The sequence below is a fragment of the Brassica napus genome, chromosome C9 (assembly GCF_020379485.1).
Source record: "Brassica napus cultivar Da-Ae chromosome C9, Da-Ae, whole genome shotgun sequence".
Lineage (NCBI taxonomy): Eukaryota > Viridiplantae > Streptophyta > Magnoliopsida > Brassicales > Brassicaceae > Brassica > Brassica napus.
Genome location: NC_063452.1, coordinates 12,793,316 through 12,817,641, shown reverse-complemented (window position 1 = coordinate 12,817,641; position 24,326 = coordinate 12,793,316). Strand labels below are relative to the sequence as shown.

At 37.9% G+C, this 24,326-nt stretch overlaps 2 protein-coding genes and 1 non-coding gene across 9 annotated transcripts; 1 reads left to right on the top strand and 2 right to left on the bottom strand.

The window, feature by feature from the left end:
- Nucleotides 1-362: 362 nt before the first annotated feature.
- Nucleotides 363-6,448, top strand: LOC106392200 (disease resistance protein RML1A). Of its 7 annotated transcripts, none has more exons than XR_007329327.1 (5): nucleotides 364-1,070; nucleotides 1,599-2,700; nucleotides 2,770-3,069; nucleotides 3,450-3,753; nucleotides 5,009-5,089. XR_007329327.1 is itself a non-coding variant. In XM_013832993.3 (4 exons), exons 1-4 carry the CDS (start codon nucleotides 574-576, stop codon nucleotides 6,266-6,268), a joined length of 3,159 nt encoding a protein of 1,052 aa, XP_013688447.1. In that variant the 5' UTR covers nucleotides 363-573; the 3' UTR covers nucleotides 6,269-6,448. The 7 variants fall into 7 exon arrangements, 4 of the variants coding, with proteins under 4 accessions (XP_013688447.1, XP_048625975.1, XP_013688449.1 ...); XR_007329329.1 differs by having other exon boundaries at nucleotides 366-1,070; nucleotides 3,605-3,753; nucleotides 5,009-5,385; XR_007329328.1 differs by having other exon boundaries at nucleotides 366-1,070; nucleotides 3,598-3,753; nucleotides 5,009-5,385.
- Nucleotides 6,449-7,998: 1,550 nt separating this feature from the next.
- LOC106392202 (U3 small nucleolar ribonucleoprotein protein IMP4-like) lies at nucleotides 7,999-10,264 on the bottom strand. Its single transcript, XM_013832999.3, has 9 exons — nucleotides 10,056-10,264; nucleotides 9,891-9,974; nucleotides 9,550-9,659; nucleotides 9,410-9,460; nucleotides 9,087-9,230; nucleotides 8,919-9,008; nucleotides 8,689-8,795; nucleotides 8,491-8,578; nucleotides 7,999-8,308 (listed from the first exon to the last, which is right to left on the bottom strand). Exons 1-9 carry the CDS (start codon nucleotides 10,165-10,167, stop codon nucleotides 8,210-8,212), a joined length of 885 nt encoding a protein of 294 aa, XP_013688453.1. The 5' UTR covers nucleotides 10,168-10,264; the 3' UTR covers nucleotides 7,999-8,209.
- Nucleotides 10,265-10,378: 114 nt separating this feature from the next.
- TRNAT-UGU lies at nucleotides 10,379-10,450 on the bottom strand. The gene has a single exon. It is a non-coding gene; the product is annotated as a tRNA-Thr (tRNA).
- Between the last annotated feature and the right edge of the window lie 13,876 nt (nucleotides 10,451-24,326).

Here is a 24,326-nt window from a genome sequence, read left to right as displayed (position 1 = left end):
TCGTAAAATACTCGTAAAATTACATCCACTTTACGACGAAACAGTTTTGTCGTTACGTTACGAGGAAATAACGATGACTTTAGTTTTTCACGTAAATTCGTCGTAAACTCGACGCAAATTTACGAGGATTGTTTTTCCTCGTTAATTTTCGTCGTTAAGCATGTGTTTTGTTGTAGTGATAGAACTTCCCTTCTTTTGACAAATGCATTGAACGTGAATGTATCAGGAATTAATCCCATACGGAACAACATCTCATCGTATAAAGTGGTCTTGAAAACGAATGCAAAGGCACGTTCTTATCTCTTTTGTTTCTCTCATTACGCGTCGTTTGCGTTAATACAGCCAAGCCCACTTGTTGCCGGGAGCCCACCTAGTTGATTGTCCTTCGTTCGTAAACATTTTTACAAAAACCATATAAGTAATTTGAGAGCCTGACATTTTTCTTTTCTCAAATTTTGTTTGCGATGATAAATTTCGTTTTAACTTTTCTAACTTTGACATTTCTCCGTCTCTAAATCACTCAACAACTGTTGTCACTACCATTTGCAATTTTCTCCATCCACAAAAGACTTTATGTCCTCTCTCATGTCTTTTTCTTCCTCTTCTTCTCCCTCTCGGCCACGCACATGGAGATACAGTGTCTTCACGAGCTTCCACGGACCAGACGTCCGTAAAACCTTTCTCAGTCATCTACGCAAACAGTTCAACACCAACGGGATCTCGATGTTCGATGATCAAGGGATTGAGAGAGGCCAAACCATTGCCCCTGAACTCATACGAGCCACTAGGGAGTCGAGGATCTCGATCGTGGTGCTCTCGAAGAACTATGCATCTTCCAGCTGGTGTTTAGATGAACTGGTGGAGATTTTCAAGTGCAAGGAAGATAAGAACCAAATAGTGATGACGGTTTTTTACGGTGGAGTAGATCCATCCGATGTGCGGAAACAAACAGGAGATTTTGGGAAAGTTTTCAAGAAAACTTGTACACGTAAAACCGAAGAGGAGAGGCGTAAATGGAGTCAAGCTTTGACCGATGCTGGCAACATAGCCGGTGAACACTTTCTTAACTGGTACATTTACTTTCCCTCAACTAATTTTCTTCATGAACATTCAGAACTCAATAAGATCTTTTTGATTCTATGAAATATAAAAATAAATGCCAAATAATATAACAAAACAATATAAAAGTCAAATTTTTAAAATTTAATTAGAGGAAAATCAACTATTTTCTTATTTTATAAATAAAAATATTTAAAAATCTAGAAAGGAAAACTTTTTGTAAATTAAGAAATCTATAAATTAGTAAAATATCATAATCCAAAATTATTATTAATTTATAGAGTTTTTACTGTAGCTTTTACTTATCCAATAGAATATGCAAATCATTTCCACATCTAAGGCTCCAGATCATAAAAGCGGAATGAGCAGTACAACTACGGGACGGTTTTAACAGTTATAAAAACGTATATATATATGGTATATCATATACCGTATATGTAAAGATTTTTGTTACGGTTAAGTGCGGTGTGGTGCGGGGCAAATTAAAACATTAGAAGCCTAAATTTCTCATAAGCAAGGTGACTTTTCTCTTTTATTAGGGACAATGAATCGGAGATGATTGAAAAGATTGCTAGAGATGTTTCCAACAAATTAAATGCTACAATTGTCTCTAACGATTTTGAAGACATGGTGGGTATTGAAGCGCATCTGGAGAAGATGCAGTCTTTGTTACATTTAGATGATGAGGATGGAGTGATGCTTGTTGGAATCTGTGGCCCTGCTGGAATTGGCAAGACTACAATTGCCAGAGCTTTATATAGCCGACTTTCTAGCACTTTCCAGCTTTCCTGTTTTATGGAGAATCTTAGAGAAAGCTGTAACAGTGGTGGTCTTGACGAGTATGGATGGAAGCTGCGTTTACAAGAGCTACTTCTTTCAAAGATTCTAAACCAAAATGGTATAAAGATAAACCATTTAGGTATGATGATGCAAAGGCTCTGTGACCAAAAAGTTTTTATCATTCTTGATGATGTGGATGATCTGCAGCAACTTGAAGCCTTGGCTAATGACACTAACTGGTTTGGTCATGGAAGCAGAATTATCGTAACCACGGAAGATCAAGAGCTTTTGGAGCAACATGGTATCAACAATACATACCATGTGGACTTTCCACCTAAAGAAAATGCTCGTAAGATCCTTTGCAGATATGCTTTTAAACAAAGCTGGGCACCATATGGTTTCGAAAATCTTGCCGAAAGAGCAACGGAGCTTTGTAGTAACCTTCCATTGGGTCTCAGAGTCATGGGTTCAATGTTACGCGGAAAGAAAGAAGATGACTGGGAAAGTATGTTGCAAAGGCTAGAAAAAAGCAGTATATCAAAGATCGATGCATTACTGAGAGTTGGATTTGACAGTTTACATGAGAGCGATCAAACTATATTTCTCCTCATTGCAGTCTTCTTCAATTACGAAGATGATGGTCATGTGAAAACAATGCTCGCTGACAGTGGCTTGGATGTCAGACTTGGGTTGAAAACTCTCGCCTATAAATCTCTCATACATTTATCGACCAAAGGAGAAATAGTGATGCACAAGTTACTAAAACAAGTGGGTATACAGGCGATTCAAAGACAGGAGCCTAGGAAACGCCAAATCCTAATTGATACTGATAATATTCTCGATGCTCTTGAAAACGATTTTGTAAGTTTTTCTTCTTTTTGGTCATTTGGCAAAGCCCCACAAATCTTACCTGTTTTGGATTTTATTTAGGGTAATAGAAGTTTGATGGGGATATCTTTTGATATATCTACAATCAAAGACAGCATGGATATAAGCCCAAGAGCTTTGAAAAGAATGCGCAATCTTCGATTTCTCTGGATCTACAACTCAAGATGGGATACAAATGTTAGAGTGCATGTACCCGAGGACATGGATTTTCCACCTCGTCTGAAGTTATTACATTGGGAGGAATATCCAGGAAAGTGTCTTCCTCATACACTTAGGCCGGAAAATCTAGTGAAACTCTATTTAGAAGAGATCAAGCTCAAGCATTTGTGGAAAGGAACCCAGGTTTGTTTTTTTATAACTCTTTACTTTGAATAAATTGTTCGGTAATGTTTTATTGGTTTTGTGAAATTTTAAAATGACATTAGAAAATAGAAATCTAGATGGAATTAAAAATAATTAAAAATAGCATCGTTTATATATATATGGTGATGATTGTTTCCATTAGTTTTGGTTTTTGGTTTCCAGGATTCTAGATTAAACTAGTTTTTAGTTTTGGTTTTTGACTTTTAAGTTTTTGTTTTTGGTTTTCAGCTTTTGGTTTTGATTTTTAATTTTAAGATTTTTTTTGATGAAATATTAAATTTATTAATCATCAATTAAAATAATAGTCATGTACAATAAAAATATATATTTCTAAGGTCTAAGTGTGATCATGAAACCAGAGCTGCATCAAACCTCGCAAACGCGGTTTCTCCTTGCACTTCACTGACTATATGTGATTCCTCACTGTTTTCCCAATCACCTTAGCCAATTGGCTATAGCTTATCCTGGCTTCTTATGGTGCTTCCTTTCATTCCTCTTTCTCCAAAGCATATAGATGGTAGCTTGAATCACTAGGCGCAAAAGAATGTAGGTAAGATCAAATCTATGGGTTGTGAGATGATGAAGAGTATTATCCCATTCTGGATCAGGAGGCCGATCCAAGAGCGTACCTATCACCTCTATCCAAATCGTGTACGTATACAGGTAGGCAAAGAACATATGATACCTTGATTCATTAGGCTCTCGACAAAATAATAAACCTTGAACTTGACTCCAACCACGCATATGCTCCTCCGTAGATAGCATGTTTCTTATCGCAAACCATGTAACAAAAGCAAATCATGTGGTTTTAAGATCTTTTTATTAAATAATCAATACATTATTTTAAAGTAATAAAATAAACAGCAATAAAAAATTGAAAATTACCACTAAAATTTATCAAAATAGTGGTTGTTATTTATAATAAAAACAATAGCATGTTTTTTAAATTATTTTATTTTAAGCATTATACAAAAATATAAATTATAAAAATCTATAAATTATAAAAAAATTAAAATATTTGGAAATTTGGAAACTATTTATAAATTTTATTACGTAAAATTCATTTTTTAAAACTTGAATGACTATTTTCAAATTAATATAATATATTGTATTAATAAAATATTTTAAGTTTTTATAAATATTTTAGTTGTCGTTTACTGTGTTTAATATTTATTAAAATTATTCAATAACTTTATTTATAGAAATTAACAACTAATTATGTACAATTAATATTAAAATATCTCTATTTATTTACAGATATGAAACAAAATAAATTATTTTACATTAATGTTTAAATAATAAAAAATAAATGGAAATTTAATATTTATGAAAATATTATTTTTAATTATTCATTATATGAAAATATTATTTTTAATTATTCATTATATTTTATGTAAAATAAACAAAATTCGTTTTTGCATTGAAAACCCACAAAAGTTGGTTTTGGCTTTTATTCGCAAATTGGTTGAAATTTTGAAAAACTAGTTTCCCTAAATTTTAGGGAATCTATTTGTTAAAAAAATTGATTGGCAAATCAAATGATTTTTACAAAAACTAAAAGGTAAAACTTGAATGGATGAAAAATGTTTTTTTCTTGGAAAAACATTTATGAAAAGTATGTGACAGGAAATCTTTATTCATCTCCAATAAAAATCAACAAAATAATAACCCCAATTTAAATAAAAATTAGTAACCCATGAACATATGTAAATTTATATGCACGAACCAATAAACTAACGGTATGTATTTCTCTCATATCATTCTTACGTTATTGTGCTGTTTAACATTAAACAAATAAAAACACAAGATCTGATTTTCTGTTTTGGGAATTACTAGAGAAAATAACAGACGATTATGTCTATTTTTCGTACTTCCTCATCATGTGTTGATATATTTTTGCTGTTTGTTTCACATTCAGCCTCTTGGGAATCTCAAGAAGCTGAATTTGAATTCGTCTTATAATTTGGAGGAACTCCCAGATCTTGGGAATGCTACAAATCTGGAGATTTTGGATGTGTGTAAATGCCAGAGTTTGGTAGAGATTCATTCCTCAGTTGGAAATCTTCATAAACTAGAGAAGTTGAAGATGAATTACTGTGGAAAGCTACAGGTTGTTCCGAGTCTCTTCAACTTGGCATCTCTTCAGTCAGTCTCGATAGCAGGATGCTATCAATTGAGGAAATTTCCAGATATTTCGGCGACCATCACAGAACTCAAAATCGTAGACACAATGTTAGAAGAATTAACTGCATCAATTAGGCTCGGGTCTCGTCTTGAGGATCTCTATATAGTTGGCAGTGTCATTCCAAATGAATATTTTTTGACACATCCACATGTGGCAAGATTGATGCTAGAGAGAAGTGGCGCAGATATTGAGAGACTTCCAGATTGCATCAAAGATCTTCATTGTTTAGAAGATCTTTTTATAATCGGATGTCCAAAGCTTGTATCACTGCCAGAGCTTCCTAGGTCGCTCACGAGACTAGTAGTATGGAATTGTGAATCACTGGAGACGCTTGTACCTTTCCCTTCCGACTCTCAGATTTTCATTCTCTTTTTCCCCAACTGCTTCAAATTGGGTCCAGAAGCAAGGAGAGTAATTATCCAGCAGCGATCATGTCATCAATTCTTACCTGGAAGAGATATACCTGCAGAGTTCACTCACCGGGCTATAGGAAAATCCTTGACCATCACTTCAAATGCCTGCGGCGGATTTAAGATGTGTGTCATCTTTTCCCCTAAATCAGAGATGGGAGATGCTATTGATATAGACTTAATGTGTCGCATAAGCATAAATGGTTGCCCTAAGGAAAATTGCATAGTTTCTCTTCTCGGTGGAGTTCGATCAGAACATCTAGCTATATTTTACTCAGAAATTCTTAGGGAATACGACGAAGTTGAACAGTACAGCGAGATGTTGTTCGAATTCAGCAGCTCAACCCAGGAAATCGAAATTATTGAATGTGGTGTCCAGATCCTGGTAGAAGAAACCAGTTCAGAACAAGTGTTGGACAACGACAATGGAAGTCTCGCTGATGAGAGCTTTGAGTTGGATGCATCACGAGTAAAGATCATTGATGATTTGCATGGGAGCCTTGAATTTGATGCATCAAGAGTAGATACTGATGATGCTTTGCTAGGTTTATTTGCTCCCACTTTTTTTTCCTTCGGATTCTGATTCCAATTTCTTTTTTATTTTCTTTCTTGAGTATGTCATTATTTCACATCATTGTTTTCCTTCTGAGTTTGATTACAAGTGTTCTATTTCTGTATAGTTTTAAGACTCGAGTAATGTTTATCTTGTTTTGATTGACTTTGTATCGACCCTTTTAGAAAATGTTCACTAGTTGTGTATGGACTTTAGCTATCTACTAGTTATTAATTTCCTTCACTTTTCAAATGAGTTGGTTCATCATGAATACATCTGCAGACAAGATGATGATGATGTTGATGATGATGCCATTGTTGCCCAAATGCTCTTGTTTAGCTTTTACAAATTTAGAAAGTGAAGAAATCTGTGCATCTATCTGGAGGACATGGATTTTCCACCTCGACTAAGGTTTTATTTCATTAATGGCTTACGAAATACATAAATGTCCCAATTGAATGATCATATGTTGTAGATGATCTAAATCCTAAAATCCTAAGCTTTTGAAACTACTTGCTTCCTCACCCCACTTCATGGCTGCCTTCAGAGAATACATGGCATGAGCAGTCTTTGGTAGATCTTCTGCATGAGTCCAGATTTTCAAAGATACCTCCCTAACTGAGCGTGTGGTAAATGTATCTTCTCTGGTCGCTAGTTGTCCAGCCACTAGAGCAAATAGATAGCACGGTTTCTTGAATGGATCGATCCTCCCATAACAGCATAGTGCCGACCTCCCTACCTTTTAACGAAGAGATATGCTTTCAGTCAAGACAAAGCAGAGAGGACATTTAGCCCCAAAACAAACTTCAAAATTTTGCTAACCTCTATATCTACCTTGAGAAATGAGGTTTCGATTGGATAACAATACGGGATAAAGTGACTTGTCAGCTTTAACAAGGCTTGTGTACTTCTCCATAATATCAAGGGCGGTCCTAATCATTGCATATTAGACAAAGGTTAATCGCACTATATACACAGTAAAATAAGGCTACAATCTCTTGCGACAAACAAACCATACTTGCTCGTAAAGGAATTCCAGTAGCACTTTCATTACAACACGGAGGAATAAAAGTTGATTCATCCTGTCTATTTTATTGGGAAGAAGAAAACTACACAGTCAACCATATCTCCTCTTTCAATGCCGGTGTATCGAAAGAGATATAGAATCTGGTGTATAGAGCTCATCAAATCCAGGTGACTTTTTTTCTCCTACATGACAACATCAGATATATCTTCGCGCAAAACTCCACTAACACCAATATGCACGCCCAACTTAATACTTTTTTTATTCAACCAAAAAAAAAAAAACTTAAAATGGGTTATACCAGACACAATCAACAAGGTCGTTATATAATACTCTCTGTGAGCAAGCTACAAGTCTTGAGCAATGAGCAACCATATACTACCCAAGCTCTTAATTCCTTCCCAGCAGGACAGGAACCACTTAACACATCTTCTACAAACTGATTATTCTTGTTCTGTAGATGCTTCTTCGACCTCCCAACAACAAAAGCCAGGGATAGCCAGCCTAGATAATGCGAAATAAGGATAATCATATCATCATGAAAGGTTCCACTGCCATCGACCCAGCATCTAATTCATATCAGACAATTGGGCTACAGAAACGTGTAAACTTCGCCAAGCAAACTATACTCGCATGATACATCGTATCCAAACCACTGCCTTTCAAAAGACAAATAAATGTTTTAAAAAATAAAGATAGGATCTTTCCTTTTTCAGTCTGCGTAGTAAGACAAATGTTTTACCAGTTTAAGAGCATGTTTTCTTTCCTTTTTTTAGAAGCGAAACGTTTTTCACCAAAAAAGGTTACAACAAATCGATAATAAGCTCATAAAAGTTTTCCGCAATATTCTCTATCACATAAAAGGTTAAACAGCTCCTTCAACAAAATCAGAAGGTAAAACGGAATTTGAAAGTAACGGATGGTGCGTTTTAGCATATTATCATATATCATTCACCGAGAAATTTGCGTTTTTTAGCAGTGTTCATGTAGGGTCTCAGAACCCATTCGACCTCTGCTTCATCTTGTTCCAATGTTCCTAATTTCACCTGCAAAGAAACAGCATTGACATTAATGAACTAGATTGAATCTGCCATATACACGGAATATATATAACATATTTTCAAAAAATGACAAAAGTAAATTAAATTTTGTCAAAACCAAATGAAAAAGAGAGTTTCAGGTCAGTTATGAAGAAGACTCAAAACAGAATAAACCGAGTGTATAGTACCTGGTAGAGCCGCAACTCAAACCGAGGACCAATTTCTTTTAGCTCTATCGATTTCGGGCCTCCTTCTCCTTTATCATACACATGGTTCCTATATATATATACGCGCCCATTAGAATTTTCAAACAAGAAACGACACAAAACAAAACATGCAAACATAGTTTTCTAGAACTTAGTTTATTACGGAGAAAACTTGTATACCTGAATGAAATGTAATCAGATTCATTAGAAAAAGTTACAATACGCTTTGCATCAAGTTTAGGAACTGGGAAGATGTGTTTTAAGATGTTCATAACTCTTTTACCCATCTGCCAAAAGATCAACCATGTTTTACATTAGAAACCAAAAAAAAAAAAGGAGTAAATCAACTCTACAAAATTCGTTCAAACTGCAATAAAGGAAGTGAATCGGTTCAACAAAAATATACAGACCTGGGTTGTAAAGCGTTCAAAAATGAGATGAGGATATTGCTCAGACATTTTTCCCATTTCTTTCTTGGTTTGAATTTCATGTCTTGTTACCTAAAAACAAAAAGAGTATTCTGGATTAAGCAAAGAAAAGTGTTTCTCAAAACATAATAAACTCGAAGAGGTACTTACCACATTAAGTAACTGAAAGTAGGCAGTAGGTCCGAATGGGAGATGAGAGATGATAAGACCATCAGGCTTACCACGGTTCTCAGAAACAAATATCACATCAGTAAAATCATGAGAACGAGCCGTTTCAATAATCTCAGAAATGACCTGCACAAAGAAACAAGTTCCAGTATTATTATCCTAATGCCTACATTAAAGATGGGCATTGTGTTGTGTAATTTCACTATAACTCCAGTTAAATATGACCAGGAAACAAAAATGGTCCAAAAGGATTAGATACTTGCATTTTTTTGTATGAATTACAAAAGCCAGAAGAAGACACATACCTGACTACCACGATTCAGTTTACTGGCGTTAGGAAAAACAATGTTCAATTCCTGCAAAAAGATTCCACACGCAATTAAAGAATCAATCACAGTAATATTAACATGTTATTCACTGAACAAAACTAAACTTGCAGCTATACCTTGACGAATCGCGTAAGAGGAGCACTTGGATCCCTAGAGGTAGTCAACAAAATCTTGGGTTCTTTCTCAGTTGCATTTGCATATTCATCATCAATATGGCTCCGGGGAACTATTTTCCACAACATAATAATTAGTGATAATATAAACAGAAAAATATTTATTCGAATAATGCAAAAAAAAAACATATACATATCACTACAACATAACCAAATATACAATAAGAACATAATACAAACAAAACATATGTGTTGGAACAACAGTAACTTCTTCGACCATTAAGCTTCTAACTAAAGATTCAGTTATCAATACAAGAAGACCACGACACAAGTAGAATTATTACCGGCAGTATTCTGGTCTTCGAGATCAATCTCCTGACGAAGCTTCGCCTCCTCGTTGCGGAGCTCAGTAGGAATCGGCTTCCCTTCTGTTTACACATAAACAAATCATCGAAATCAATGAACAGTGAGAGAAACCTTAATAGAGATTGTAAACGGATCAGTCGAACCTTGGAGGGCTTCTCTTATCTTGCGCTTCTTGTCGTAGATCTCACGCTCATTACCTTCCAAGTTTTTCCTGTAGAGATACTCTTTTCTTAACCTAACGTTCCTGCGCAACATCTTGATTCGTCGAGAGAGAGGGAGAGCAGAGGCTACGAAGGAACTCGTTTTGTTGTGGGTGGGCGATTTAGGGTTTTAGGAAAAGGTTTCAAGTGATGCAATGTGTTTGTTTTCTATAAAAAGGTCAAACGGATCGTAAGCTTTTTGGGCCACTAAGTATTATGGGCCTTTAAGGCTCAAAGTAAAACAATAAAAAAGAATTGTAAACAAGTGCCCTCACGCAAGATTGAACTACGGACCTTCAGTTTACAAGACTGACGCTCTACCACTGAGCTATAAGAGCAACATTATCAATAGGCCAATTGATAAGTCCTTAGAGTATTTAATTATTATTTGTAGATTAGGACTTTTTGTTAAAATGATGATATTGGTGGAACTTTTTCTGAGTCCTTAACTTTTAATTTTTTTAAACAAAATTCCATTTTAAATTTAATAACACATATAAGAAAAAACTAAATTATTACTTTAATAGAAAATTACAAACATTATATTACAAACATTTTACATCCCATTTTATTAATAAAAAACAAACACACATTTTATTAATTTCATACAAACATAAAAATTACATATCATTTGGTAAATTTGGTAAATGTCCGTATTTAGCCCAAATATGTTCGATCAAATCTTCTTTTAATTGTAGATAGCCTGCTGTATCCCGAACATCTGCTCGACGTCCCAATGTAGTACGGATATTTGTAGTCCGTCTGACTACAAAACTGGGATCGTCATCTTCTCCTTGTTGAAATTCTGATGTGCAGAGGTAGGAATCTCGTTCATTCTCGACAATCATATTGTGGAGTATGATGCATGCTCTCATAATATTTCCTAATTTGTTTTTATCCCATAAATTAGAAGGATTTCTAACAACCGCAAATCTAGCTTGCAGGACTCCGAAGGCACGCTCAACATCTTTTCGCACGAATTCTTGTCTTTTAGCAAATAAACAATGTTTTGGACCTTGAGGGAGTCGGATTGATTGAATAAAAGTAGCCCATTTCGGGTAAATACCATCGGCAAGATAGTAAGCCAAATCGTACTCCCTTCCGTTGACATGGAAATGGACTTCCGGAGCGTTTCCGTTAGTTATTTCATCAAAAACAGGTGATCGATCAAGAATATTAAGATCATTCAGAGTACCTGGAGCTCCAAAAAACGCATGCCATATCCAGAGGTCCTGTCCAGCTACCGCCTCCAACACGATTGTGGGTTTGTCGGTTCCATGTGAATACATTCCTTTCCAAGCGGCTGGACAATTCTTCCACTCCCAATGCATACAGTCGATCCTTCCAATCATTCCCGGAAATCCACGTTGTTCTCCCACAGCTAGTAGTCTTTCAAGATCCTCCGGTGTTGGATGTCTTAGATATTCATCGCCAAATAAGTGGATTATCCCCGCAGTGAAATGGTGCAAACATTTTCTAGCTGTGGTTTCAGCCATCCGAACATATTCGTCAATGGCATTAGCGGCACCACCATACGCTAATTGTCGAATTGCAGCGGTACATTTTTGGAGGGGAGATAGGGTAGACCTTCCGGATGCATCCTCTTTGAGTTGAAAAAACTCAAATTCTTGGGAGAGACGATCGACAATAGCCAAGAACAAACTCTTGTTCATCCTAAACCATCTTCGGAATATATTGTGCGGGTATGTCGGAGTCTCGCTAAAATAATCATTCCAAAGTTTCATGTGGCCTTCTTCTCGGTTTCTCTTGATAATTTTTTTTTTTCGCTCTTTTGGTTCGGGAATATTATATGGGATTTCTAAAAATTCTTCAACCATAGTCTCAAATTCATCATCATCATCATCTTTTTTGTTATAATGATAATGTGAAGAAGATATCATATTGAGTGAATAAAAAGAAAGGGATTTTAACTTGAGTTGGAGAGATTTTGTTTTGAAATGAGAAGTAGAGAGGTTGTGATCTTAACGAACATGTTGTAACTCTTATTTATAGGAGAAGAAGTTCACGACTTGTGATACAATATTGATTGAATATTGTTAGTACTTGTTCACGGATTGAAACCACTTTTTTGACTCCTATTGATTTCTAAAACGAGGAGAATCTCTCATGCAATTATCACGGGTTGTATCAGTCTGTGACAAGTAACGCCCCATGTTTACTGAAACCTGAAAAAAACATAGACAATGTTAACATTGCGCATTTCAAAATATATATTTATAACATAGACAAGCTTAACAGTTAACATTCATAGTGGAGACAAGGTTAACATAGAGAAAATATATATTTATAAAGAGGACATACAAACAAAGCCACAACGAACCATATTTAACACATAGAGAAGGTTAACATTAAAACATCACCGCCGAGTACTTAAGACTTTAAAAATAAAGAAGCTGGGGATAAGTAGCAGCGTTCTAGTTCTTCAACAGAGTTTTTATGAAATGATTATCTAGATATATTGCGCGAGCAGCTTGTTCTTGGCTTCTTCTTCAGCCGCAGTTAGTGGTTGGGTTTTCGCAAGGAGAGTGTCTAATATTGCAAGCTTTGATAGTTTCTCTTTCCTGTCCAAATCGTCCTTTCTCATCTCCCAGACCGTGGTTATATCAGCAACAGACTTCCCCTTTGCATTACTCCTCTTCGCTTTTGCTGCCTTTACCCCTTCCGGTCGTACCTCTTCATCACCAACATTGATTGGGGAAGTTTGGGAGTCTGTTTCAACGGGTTTCCTCTTTGAACTTGCAGAAGCTTTAGTGGTGTTGAGGCTAAGCCATTTCTGTTCATGCCTTAACACACACCAAGCATGCTCAAGTGTAAATTTCGTTTGGTGATCAGAATAGAAGATGTCATGCGCCACCTTAAGAACATCGTTATCATTCATACCACTCCTTAGTTGCCTCTCCGCAGCCGCATATGCACCACAGAACTTGTTAGTTTGCTCATTGATCTTGTGCCACCTCTGTTTATAGTGGAGATGTTCACTACTCTGACGACCATCTCTACTAAGTAGTGCTGCTAAGAAATAATCTCCTACTCGCTCCCAGAACGTCCCAACCTTTTGGTAATTTGACACAATTGTATCTTTAGACGTGTTTAACCAGGCACTGATTAGAAGTTCGTCATCCGCTGGACTCCATCTGTGTCTCTTCCCATGCTCCACGGGTGTATCAGAAGGTGGAGTTGGAGCCTCGCCTTGTTGAGAACTGAATTGAGGGAAGTCAGAAGCTTCGGAATGAAAACTCTCATAAGGAGAGTTTTGATGCAGAGCGCCGCTCTATTGACGTTGAAGAAGACCCATATAGCCAGAGGACTGACTATGCTGATTCAATGGATTCATAGAAGGAAATAAAGAGAGAAGGGACAAAAGAACAGAAGAGAAAGAAGATGATGGTGTAAAAATTACTACAACCATTCTCAGTTTAATAGGCGAGGTAAACTTAAGTGACATGTTTAATTACCTAACTACCAAAGTACAACTCAGTTAATTCACATTACACAACCAACTTCACAATTGCATTAAGTACCCGTAAATAAACTTGGTGAAGATGTCAAAGTAGCCTTTCATTTCAAACTGTCAAATTACCAATAAATGAAAAAAAACTAGCCTTCTTCATTACCCAAACTAGATCGATCTATAAATTGAATCGCAAACAAACTAGCCTTTCAAGTTCATTAAAGAAACATGAGTCCAAGTCTAAGTTGAGTCGCAAACAAACTACCCTTTCAGTTATCATTAGAGTCCAAGTCTAAGTTGAATCGCAATCAAACTAGCATTAAATTTCAAACATGCCAAACTATCTTGTTGCAAACAAACATGCCAAACTATCAACAACAACAGTTCTATGTCTACAAGCGAGTAAAATTTCAAGAGTACAAACAACAGTTTCATGACAAACAATTTTACGAACAATAGAGTAATTTCAAGAATACAAGCGAGTAATTTCAAGAATACAATCAACATTTCAAAAAACATTATAGCAGAAATTACTTTCAAAGCTCAAGACACTAACCGTGGAGAGATGGAGAGGAGAAACACCGAGAGTCGAACCGCCGAGAGTCGAACCGCCGAGAGGAGAAGCGCCGAGACGAGAACCCACGAGAGATCGAGAGTAGAACCACCGTGCGCTGAGAAGAGGACCGTGGGGAGATCGAGATAACCGGAGAACGCGAGGGCGATGAGAGATCGAGAGAGAAGAGAGATCGCGAGCGCCGAGAGTCGAACCGCCGAGGAGAACCGCCGAGAGGAGAAGCGCCGAGACGATAACCGTCGAGAGATCTAGAGGAGAACCGCCGATGGTCGAACCGCCGAGGAGAACCGCCGAGACGAGAACCCACGAGAGATCGAGAGGAGAACCGCCGTGCGTTGAGAAGAGCATCGTGGGGAGATCGAGATAACCGGAGAACGCGAGGGAGATGAGAGATCGAGAGAGAAGAGAGATCGCGAGCGAGATGAGAGATCGAGAGACAAGAGAGATCGAGAAAGACAGGGTTTCTCAATTGACTCTCGATTTTGCCCTACCCCTTTTCGTTTACTCCCTTCAGCCGACACGTGTCTTATTGGGAAGGTTAAGAAAACTTCTTAACTAAGGCCGTCCCACACATTAATCCTCCTTTTTCATTTTTTTAAAATCCGAAAATAGCTAAGGACATGCCTTTGGGACGTTGATAATGTTGCTTTAAGGACCTTCTGCTATACTAATAACTGTAGCATTTATCGTTTTCTGCAAACCTGTAAAGCCAAACCTCAAAGTCTAATCACTGATTAAACAGACCAACTATGACGGTAAAACATTATATTCTTAACAATTTAAGGCCCAATAGCTCTACTGTTAACAAAAAGGTGTTTGGTTCAATTTTTGGTAAAACTCGAAACATTATTTATCTTCTTTTTTGACAAAACATTAATTATCTAAAAATTAAAAAAAAAAGTAGATTATGGGCCAAGAATAAAATTTGCTTTTAAGCCTACAACTATGAGGGCTGGCTCTGCTATGAAGTACGAACTTACAAAGTATCAATGTCTAACACAAAAGACAACCAAACCTATAAACACACACACACAAATTTACAAATTTGGAAAAATAGATTACAGTGTCTTTGGAGCTAGTTTGTCTTTGTGGAGGAAGTAGGAAAATTACACTCAAGCAGACAAATTAAATGGAAGAATAATCATATAAAAATTAGAGAAATGAAAATTACTTGGCTGCGTCTTACGTTGCTGGAAAGAATAATTTGTGTTACATTTTTGTACAATTTATTTCTTAATTGGCTTAAATTGCACCTACAAAGACTTTGGCACGTAGCTTTTGACCACTTTTTCAAGAGTGCTCTAGTTCTTATTAATTAATTAACTAAAGTTTACATTAAGTCATAGTAAATAATCAAATCATACTTTATTCTTTATCTATTTGTTCGACAAGCTTTATTATATAGAATCCCTTCGAAATGCCAACTCCCTATTGGTTTGGAAATTAATCACTATTTTAATAAAATATTGAAAAAGATAATTAGAAGATTCATCTAGCAAAAAAAAAAACATTTTTAATAGTAATTTATTCGTTTCATCTCAATATTTTAGGATTTTTGTTTAAAAATTAAAGTTTAACTTAATATCTAAAACCAATTTGAATGCTATTGGTTGAAAATTCATTCTGGATAAATGTTAGGTTTTGGAACATCTCACTTCGAACTTAATCAAGACTGGTATAAATGTTATGTTTTGGAACATCTCACTTCGAACATCCTGATTAAAAAAAGACTTATTTTTGGGTTCACCCCCTAGGGTGAATCTATAGGTTCACCAACCAATAGGATTGTGTTATTTCATTTTTGATATTTTTTTTTAAAAAAAATAAAATATTGTCAAATTATATTATCTTTTTAAAATTAAAAGGTAAAAAGAAATAAATAAAAAATAGTAATAATTACAAAAAAAAATATTTTTAACGTCGTCAACAAAACATTAAACCCTAAATTCTAATCCCTAAACCCTAAATCCTAAACCCTAAACCCTTGGGTAAACCCTAAACTCTAGGATAAATTTTAAACTCTAAGATAAATCTTAAACTCTAAATCAAAATCACTAAACACGAAAACACTCAAGGGTTTAGGGTTTAGGATTTAGGGTTTAGAGTTTTAGGGTTTAGTGTTTTTATTTAAAGTTTAGGATTTATCCAAGGGTTTAGGGTTTACCCAAGGGTTTAGAGTTTATCCAAGGGTTTAGGGTTTACCCAAGGGTTTAGGTTTACCCAAGGGATTAGGGTTTAGGATTTAGGGTTTATGGATTATGATTTAGGGTTTAGGGATTAGGATTTAGGGTTTAGTATTTTGCTGACGACGTTAAAAATATTTTTTTAATTTTTTTTTCAGTAGCTGCTATTTTTTTTTTTTTTTTTTAAACATAATATAATTTGATAATATTTTGTTTCCTTTTTTAAAAGATATCGAATTTGAAATAATGAAATCTTATTGGCTGGTGAATCTAGGGGGTGAACCCAAGAATAACTCTTAAAAAAATACCAATCTATTGTTTTTTGTTTAAATGTAAACATAATATAATTCAACTAACAGATGTAAAATGAAATCATTAATTAATAAAGATTCCCGTAAAATATTAATCAGCACAAAGTAATGTAGCTTATCTTTTATTAGTCTGGCAAGCGTTTAAAACTATACTTTTATATGAAAAAGGAGAACAAACAAGAGAAAAGTATAAAAGAGCATAAACAAACAATTTGCGGTAAAGAACGACCAAATTCTCTAGTCTTAATTCATGTAAAGTTATATTTTGGCATTTTTGACGTAAGACCGTTTTTATTTAGAGTGATTTACACTATAAATCAGTTTTTGACTTTTTATTACATAAAAGAGCGATTTGTGCTATTTGAATAGTTTTTGGAGGTTAAAAACATCGTTGACCTTGAAAAAATATAACTATAAACTCTTTTTATGTCACCATTATAGATGTAGTTAGCTTTTCGCTATATGTGCTCCTAACTAAGTGTAACAACAAAAAATATTTTTTTTTTTACTTTTGTTTTAAATTTCTTAAAATGTTGAAACTTAGAAACAGTAGAAGGGAGTGAATTTTTTTTTGTTTTGCTTTTTTGGATTTTTTTCTTGGGTTAGCATTCTCGTCGTCCTTCATTTGATCCTAAACTCTTTCCAACCACCAAGACCGGAAGATCACGACTTCGCCGCTACCGCGAGTTTAGAATAGTCGACCACAGAGTCAGTTGAATGATAATAATAAAGAAACAAGGTTGAATCAAAACAAATCATCCCAAAAAAGGTGATTTATATCTGAAAACAAAAATGGCTGCAAACTGTGTAGAAAGAGAAGTGTCGATGAAAAAGAAGATATACAAAATTACAATATTGCCCTTCGCTATCATAATCTCATATGTCCACAACAAAAAAAAATTGAGCCCATCCGTGAGTGTATATGTGTACAATATAAATTGTGGCGTACATGTGTACAAAACAAAATTGCACGTATGACATAGAAATTTTTTTGCAGGTATGGTAAAAATGTACAATGTAGAATTGATGGGCCAATGATTACACGACCTTTCAATAATAAAATGATTTCTAATAAAAGCATAGATAAACTTTCGTATCTCTATCATAATTTCATATATCGACATAATCTCATATATCGACAATAAAAAAATTGTGCACATCTGTGAGTGTACAATAGAAATTTTGGCATACATGTGTCCAAAAAAAGGAAAACTTGCAAACGTGTATACATAATTATCAAACATGTACACACAATTTTCACTGTTCACGTGTACATAAATTTCCAAAACCTTACATGTCACTTGTACACCAATTTAAAACGATGAGCTTGGAAATACATATTCTCTAGCCTCTTTAATTTGTATCATTGAGTGAAATATTGTGCAGCAAGCATAGCATCATAAGAGCATCCCCTTTAGGGGTTCACTCTCCAATCTCTCACATTTCCAAAAAAAAAAAAATATTATAATATTTATGGACCCCACTGATTTTATGAACCTGTCTCGCAGAGGTGCTTCCTTGTGAACCCGTTTCATCACTGTTTCGCGGGCCCCACGCCACGTGGCCGCCCACGATTGGCTCGGTTATTTTTTTTATTTTATTTAAAAAAAAAAATCAAACGAAAAAAAATAAAAATGATAATAATAAATTATGTTGCTTTGGGAATCGAGCCCCTCCCCCCCCCCCTCCCAAGTTTCACTAATGGGGATGCTCTAAGATGAGAACTCATCTCTGTCGGTTTCACCTTCATCCCATCTACACAAGTTAAATGAACATAGTTCAAAGACATTACCAGTAAAACTTCATAGATTCTAGACAAACGCTAAACGAACATAATTCAGAGACATTACTAATAAAACCACCAAAGTCTTGTCTTTCCGCAGATATACTGATAGACACATCAACAAGCCTTTAAGGCTTACTTGAGTTCATCTTCCTAAGCTGGTAGCTTCCACTTTCCTCAACTACAAAACTTCATGAACTCTGCTTCTTATACTTAGCTAGAAACTCTTTCAAGGAAACAATAGAAGAATCATGAAGCTTATTTTTTAAGAATATGGGTTCTTTGAAAGGGCTGAAAGAAATATATTTCAAGATCTTGTCCAAAGTCTAGAATAGCCAAAAATTTGAAAATAAGAATACTAAGTTACATATCAAATACTTCATGTGGGAACCGAAATTCGCACTGTCGATTTCCGTTTAAATAAGGAAACTAGGAAAACCCTAATATCCCAGAGGTCCCGGATATCTGCTAATACCACACGCCAAGCAATCAGAACACAAAAATAACAACGATAAAGTATAAGAAATCGAAAAGAGAGCAAAGTAGATCTTATTCCGAATTCGCGTTTGGGCGTTACAACAAGGTAAGAGCCTGGGCTACGAGAGTTGTCGGCGAGATTCCTAGTTCTAAAACTCTAAGACGGCAATAACCTAGTTGAGTCGCAGCTCGAATAACAAAAACGGAAATATGCATAATTGCTCTAAGTGCTAAGTTTGCTCTGAGAAAAGTCCTCCTCATGCTTCTCGCCTAGGACTCCTTATATACTGGCTCCTAGGTCGGTTTGCGCTTTTCCTATTCTGCCCTTAAGCCGTCATAGCTTAAAAATGGAGATATTCCATTTTTTTCCGATCTTCGTAATTATCTTCAAAATTTCGTATTTATCCGCGGAAACTTGACATTTATCTTTCCTTGCGAACCAAGCGTAAACCGTCATGCGGCTTATGGGCTGTTGGTTAAGAAATCGTAAGTTGGGCCTCGAGTCATGTCTTAGGTCCCTTTGGGCCGCCTTCTGACTGGAAGCGTTTATTACGGCTTCTTTCGATAAAGAACGAACTTTCCGCGGTTTTTACAGTAAAGTTTGATCGATGACTTAGAATGGCGGGAAACGTGAAATGGGTTCGCTACGTTCTTCGGGAGATAGCATCGAAGGGTAGACGAGATTGCATGGACTAATGTTGTATCGACGTTTCGGAAGAGCTCGGTCGCTGCGTAGCGATCGAGCGGAACGAACGCTCGGTCGCTACGTTGCGACCGTGCTTCGGCTCGATCTCGGTCGCTACTTAGCGACCGAGCTTCGGCGACCGGACAGCGTGCATGTGCAGTAGTAGCGTAATGACCGAGCTTGGTTCGTCTGTGTTCCGATCGTCATACTCGGACCTATCTGTAACCTGTCTGGGTATGTTTCCGATGGCTTATGTTTGATCCGAATAGAATTCGAACGAAGCTTTATCTCGGGAACATATGTTGTGACGTTCTCTTGACCGAGCATGATTTGTTCCGAAAAGACATACTTGTATTTTGCGGGGATTTGGACGTTAACTTCGTCGTAACCGTTTTCGACCCCAACAGTTAGCCCCCCAGCTCGTTAGGATCGTGGATTTCTAGTGAGATCCCAACGTGCGGTATGGCGAGTTCGGACGAGATTGGTGTATTTGGGCAAAGTTCGTGTCTGAAAATCCGCAAGTAAATAGTAATTTCTCATGCCTATAAGAAGGGAGGTAATTTCTTCACAATCTTTACACTTACTCATTCTCATAGAGAGGTTTCTTGAAAAATTCTTTGTTTTTCTTTCTCTCTATCATTTCCTTCTTGATAAAAAAGAAAAACCCGAGATGTCGAGTAAGAAGAGGAGTTCGAAGAAAGGGTCCTTGCCCGCGAACATTTCTGAAGAGCTCTGTGTGCCAAAGATAGAGTTCGTTCCTCATTTGGTAGACCCGGCCGAGAACGAGGCATGGTGGGTGGCGTGTTATGGTTCGATCATGCCTCCCAAAGAGAAATTGTTCCCGGTCATGAACCGTCGCCCAGTCGAGGAAGGTGCACCAAGTAGGAGTACTAGCGAATTCCTCAAGGTCATGCGGTCGTTCTACCATATATCGGATGCGGTGGAGTTCAGGGTTCCTCGTCAAGGAGAGCGCGCTAGTAGTCCCCCAGAGGGTTACTTTACTTGTTACGAAGCATTCGTAGTGCGCTGTCGTTTGTGGTTCCCGATTTCCGAAATTATCGTTCGTGTGTTGGATCGTTTCGGGGTGGCGATAAGCCAACTGAATCCCCTTCGTATCCAGCACCTCATTGGAGTCCTGATCTTGAGCTATGAGCATGGTCTCTCTCTCACCGTCGATCATTTCGAAGCGCTTCTTAGGTTGCAGATCATCAAGGATACAAACAAGTACAGGCTAGTCCCTAGGAACTTCATGTCAGTGGTTAAGGGGTTTACTTTTAACTTCAACTCATGGAAGAAGTTTTTCTTCTTCGTTCGTGTGGACGTTGTGTCTGTCGAGAAGAGTTGTATCCCATTGTTCCAGAGGTTGCCGAACGATCGTCCCTTCATCAATCCCCTTGCTCTGTTTCCTGATGACATTATCGCGGTGAGGGATCTGCTCAGGAACGGTCCTTTCTTCTGGACTTCCTTCACGCCGAAAAGAGTTCGAAAGGCGTTGTGGTTTGTGCATCCTAGTCCTGCTTTGGGCGGGGAAACATGGAGTGATTCCGAGCCTGATGACCATTGTCCCGACGCTGCTCCCGCGGTTGCGACGGGGCTGAATTCTTCAAAGGGGAAAGATATTGACCTTGGTGACCTGGAGTTTTCGGTGGACGATTGCATGCTTCCAGGATGGGATCCGGACCTTGCTTTCGGCGATGGAAGCGGTACGAGCGAGGTCCCTATTCTGGACTTTGATGATTTCTTCGCTGGTCTTCCCTTGGGCTTCGATGCTCCTCCGTCCACGAACGAGTCGGGGAGGCCGAAAGTCATCGCGGAAGGATCTCGTATCATCAACGGGGTATAGGCTTTAAGAATTTTGGCGATCGTTTCAAGTGTATATATATATATATATATATATATATATATATATATATATATATTTTGCTTATAACGTGTCAATCGGTTTTACAGGGCTTAAACTTGCTTGGATCGGCCATTGAGGCGGGCCATAGAGAAGCCATGATCTATCACTTTAAAGCGGAGAAGGCGGAAAAGGATCTTGTTCGCATGCGAGACGAGATGTTGGCGGGAGATGCTCAACTCGCTCGTGATCATGCGAGGACTGTTCGTAGGGTGGAACAGAAGGGCAAGAGGGAGATTGTCGAGGGGATGAAGACTCGCGCCTCTCAATTCCAAGTCGAGTACGGGAACCTCAAGGATGCTTTCAACTCGCTGGGCGACTTTCGTGAGTGTCGCGGTTCAGTTGGGAGCCTTTGGAAGACGCGGGCGGATGACTACGTTTTCGAGAGGGAGATGGAGTTAATGAAGGGCGGCATGAAGGATCATGCTCACGCTGAGAAGCTCATTTCTCCGATCAACGGGAGGATTCAGGGATTCTGGTATCCCATCCCGGTTTCTCCTGATACCGTAGAGAACACAACCGAGTTTGCTGGTGACGATGAGGAAGTGAACTATCCCACGGATGCATTCGGAGCTTCCATGTCCGGGAATTTTAACTTTGATCTGTGAGAGGTGAGTGTTTGACGGGAAGAAGTTTTTCCCTTATCTAGTATTCTGCGGCCAAGTGTGGCCTTCGTTCATATATGTCCGGCCGAGTGCGGCCTTCGAACTTCGTATGGGCCTGTTTTGGCCACTTTTATTTTTATCGGGACTGGCCGTCGGTGGCTTTGAACCCCTACCGCTATGCGGATTATATATATAATGGATGTTTGTTTGAGTTACTTTGTTTCGAGTTGGTTTGAAGTAAACATGAGTTGTCTTCTCATATTTAACTTCGTTGAGGCGTTCAATCTGTTGGTTTGTTCGAGCGTGAGTTTTCGTAAAAATTATTTATTCTTACGAACTTTCAGGAACGTTGAGATATGAACGGAGAGAAATGTTTTAGGATCTCGTATCGTTTAGATATCATGTCTATGAGATGTCTGAGACCAATGCGATGGGTTTAGGGCAAGACCTAGGTTTACTCTCGGTTTTAAGGTTTGTGCGGTGACTAGCCGGCTTTCGATTTTCCTGTTGCGATTTCTACCTGATTCGTACCGATTTAAAGTCCGCGATAGGTTCTCGGCTTATATGACTTGTATGGTACGAATCGAGCATCTTTAGATAATTTTTAAGCCAACTGGAAGTGCTAGACCAAAATTTCGGATTTTTTTGTAGCGCGCTTTCGTCCTTGTGTTGGGCGTTCGAAGATCAAAAGAGTGATCAAGTTGCGTTTGCTTAATACGGCTGATGTGTTCGTCAGGGCCTATCGACGAACGAAGTGTAAGGTTTTTGTGGTTGCATTCGGACAATTTGTTCGCATCGTCTCGACTTTTAACTTGGCGACGTCTCGCAGTTATTTCGAAGACTATACGTATATTTTCGGTGTTGAAGAGGGATTGTTTTGCGATTTTGGGCCGTATGAGGCTGCTGACAAGAGTCTTAACGTTTGTAGATTTTCTAAGCGTGTTCTGAGACTTTTGCGTTAATTTAAGCGCAAGTGTCTTAAAAAGGAGCGACGCATATTGTAGTAAAAATTTTCGAAATCTCTAAAAAAAACTCGATTACAATAACGCATCTTTTCCTATGTGGGAGTATACGAGTATACGCACCCACTCCCCCCCCCCCCCCCCCCCCCCGTTTTTAGAGAGGGGGATAGCTGAACTCATCTTTCGACGAGCTACCTACGTACCTCTTTCGAGGATCAATCCATCTCGTAGTTCTATTTTATGCCGCGAGCATTTTTACTCGGCGTCTATCGCCGTGCTGACCGCCTTGATCGTGATGACCGTGGCCGGGTCTGCATTTTCTTCCGGATGTTCCGGTTGAGTCGTAGTGTCGGCTTCGGACTCGTGTTGAGTTTCGACACCCGAAGCGTTTACGTCAGCAGACGATGTTAAATCATCTTTTCTTGAAACGTTATTGGCCGAAGATTTATCTATCTTCGTGCGCTTGCGATTTGCCGTTACAGAGGTTGTCATCTGCCTTAACTTGTGCTCCGCGAGGAAGCATTGTCGCGACTGTTTCTGACATCCCCAGATAGTTACGACTCCATTTGGGGTCGGGAATTTGACACCCAGGTGGTACGTCGATGGAACGGCTTGCATGGTTTTGAGCCATGGGGTTCCAATGATCACGTTGTAGATGGCAGGATGATCGACTACCGCGAATTCAACGATTTTTGTGATCTCTTTGGCCATGACTGGTAGCTGAATCGACCCGAGGGTCATCGATACTTCGCCTGAAAAACCTGTGAACAGTTTCGGTGTTGGAGTTACTTCTCCGAATTTGATGCTCATCCGATTGAGAGTGTCGCGGAAGATTACATTGACTGTGCTTCCGGTGTCAATGAGTACTCTTCCAACTTCCAGATCTCGTATGACGAGATCTATGACTAGTGGATCGCAGTGAGGTTCCTCGATCATGATGTAGTCCGTTGCCTTGTGGAGGGCGTCCTGGATCGTCCGCGGTTTGTCGAGGGCTATCCATTTTCTGAATTTCGACTTGTACCAGAGCGTCTTTCTGAGCGCATCAATGGCCACCTTGTCGCTTATCCCGCTGACCCTGGACATTACCAACTTGAATCGGCTGATGAACTCGCGGAGGGTTTCGTTTTCCCTCTGGGACAAACTCCAGAGATCGACATCGGAAGTTTCTCTATCTATGAACATAGAGTATTGGTTGAGAAATTCCGATGCGAGCTGTCGGAAATTCTGATAGAGTTTGACTTAAGGCGTGCGAACCATTTGAA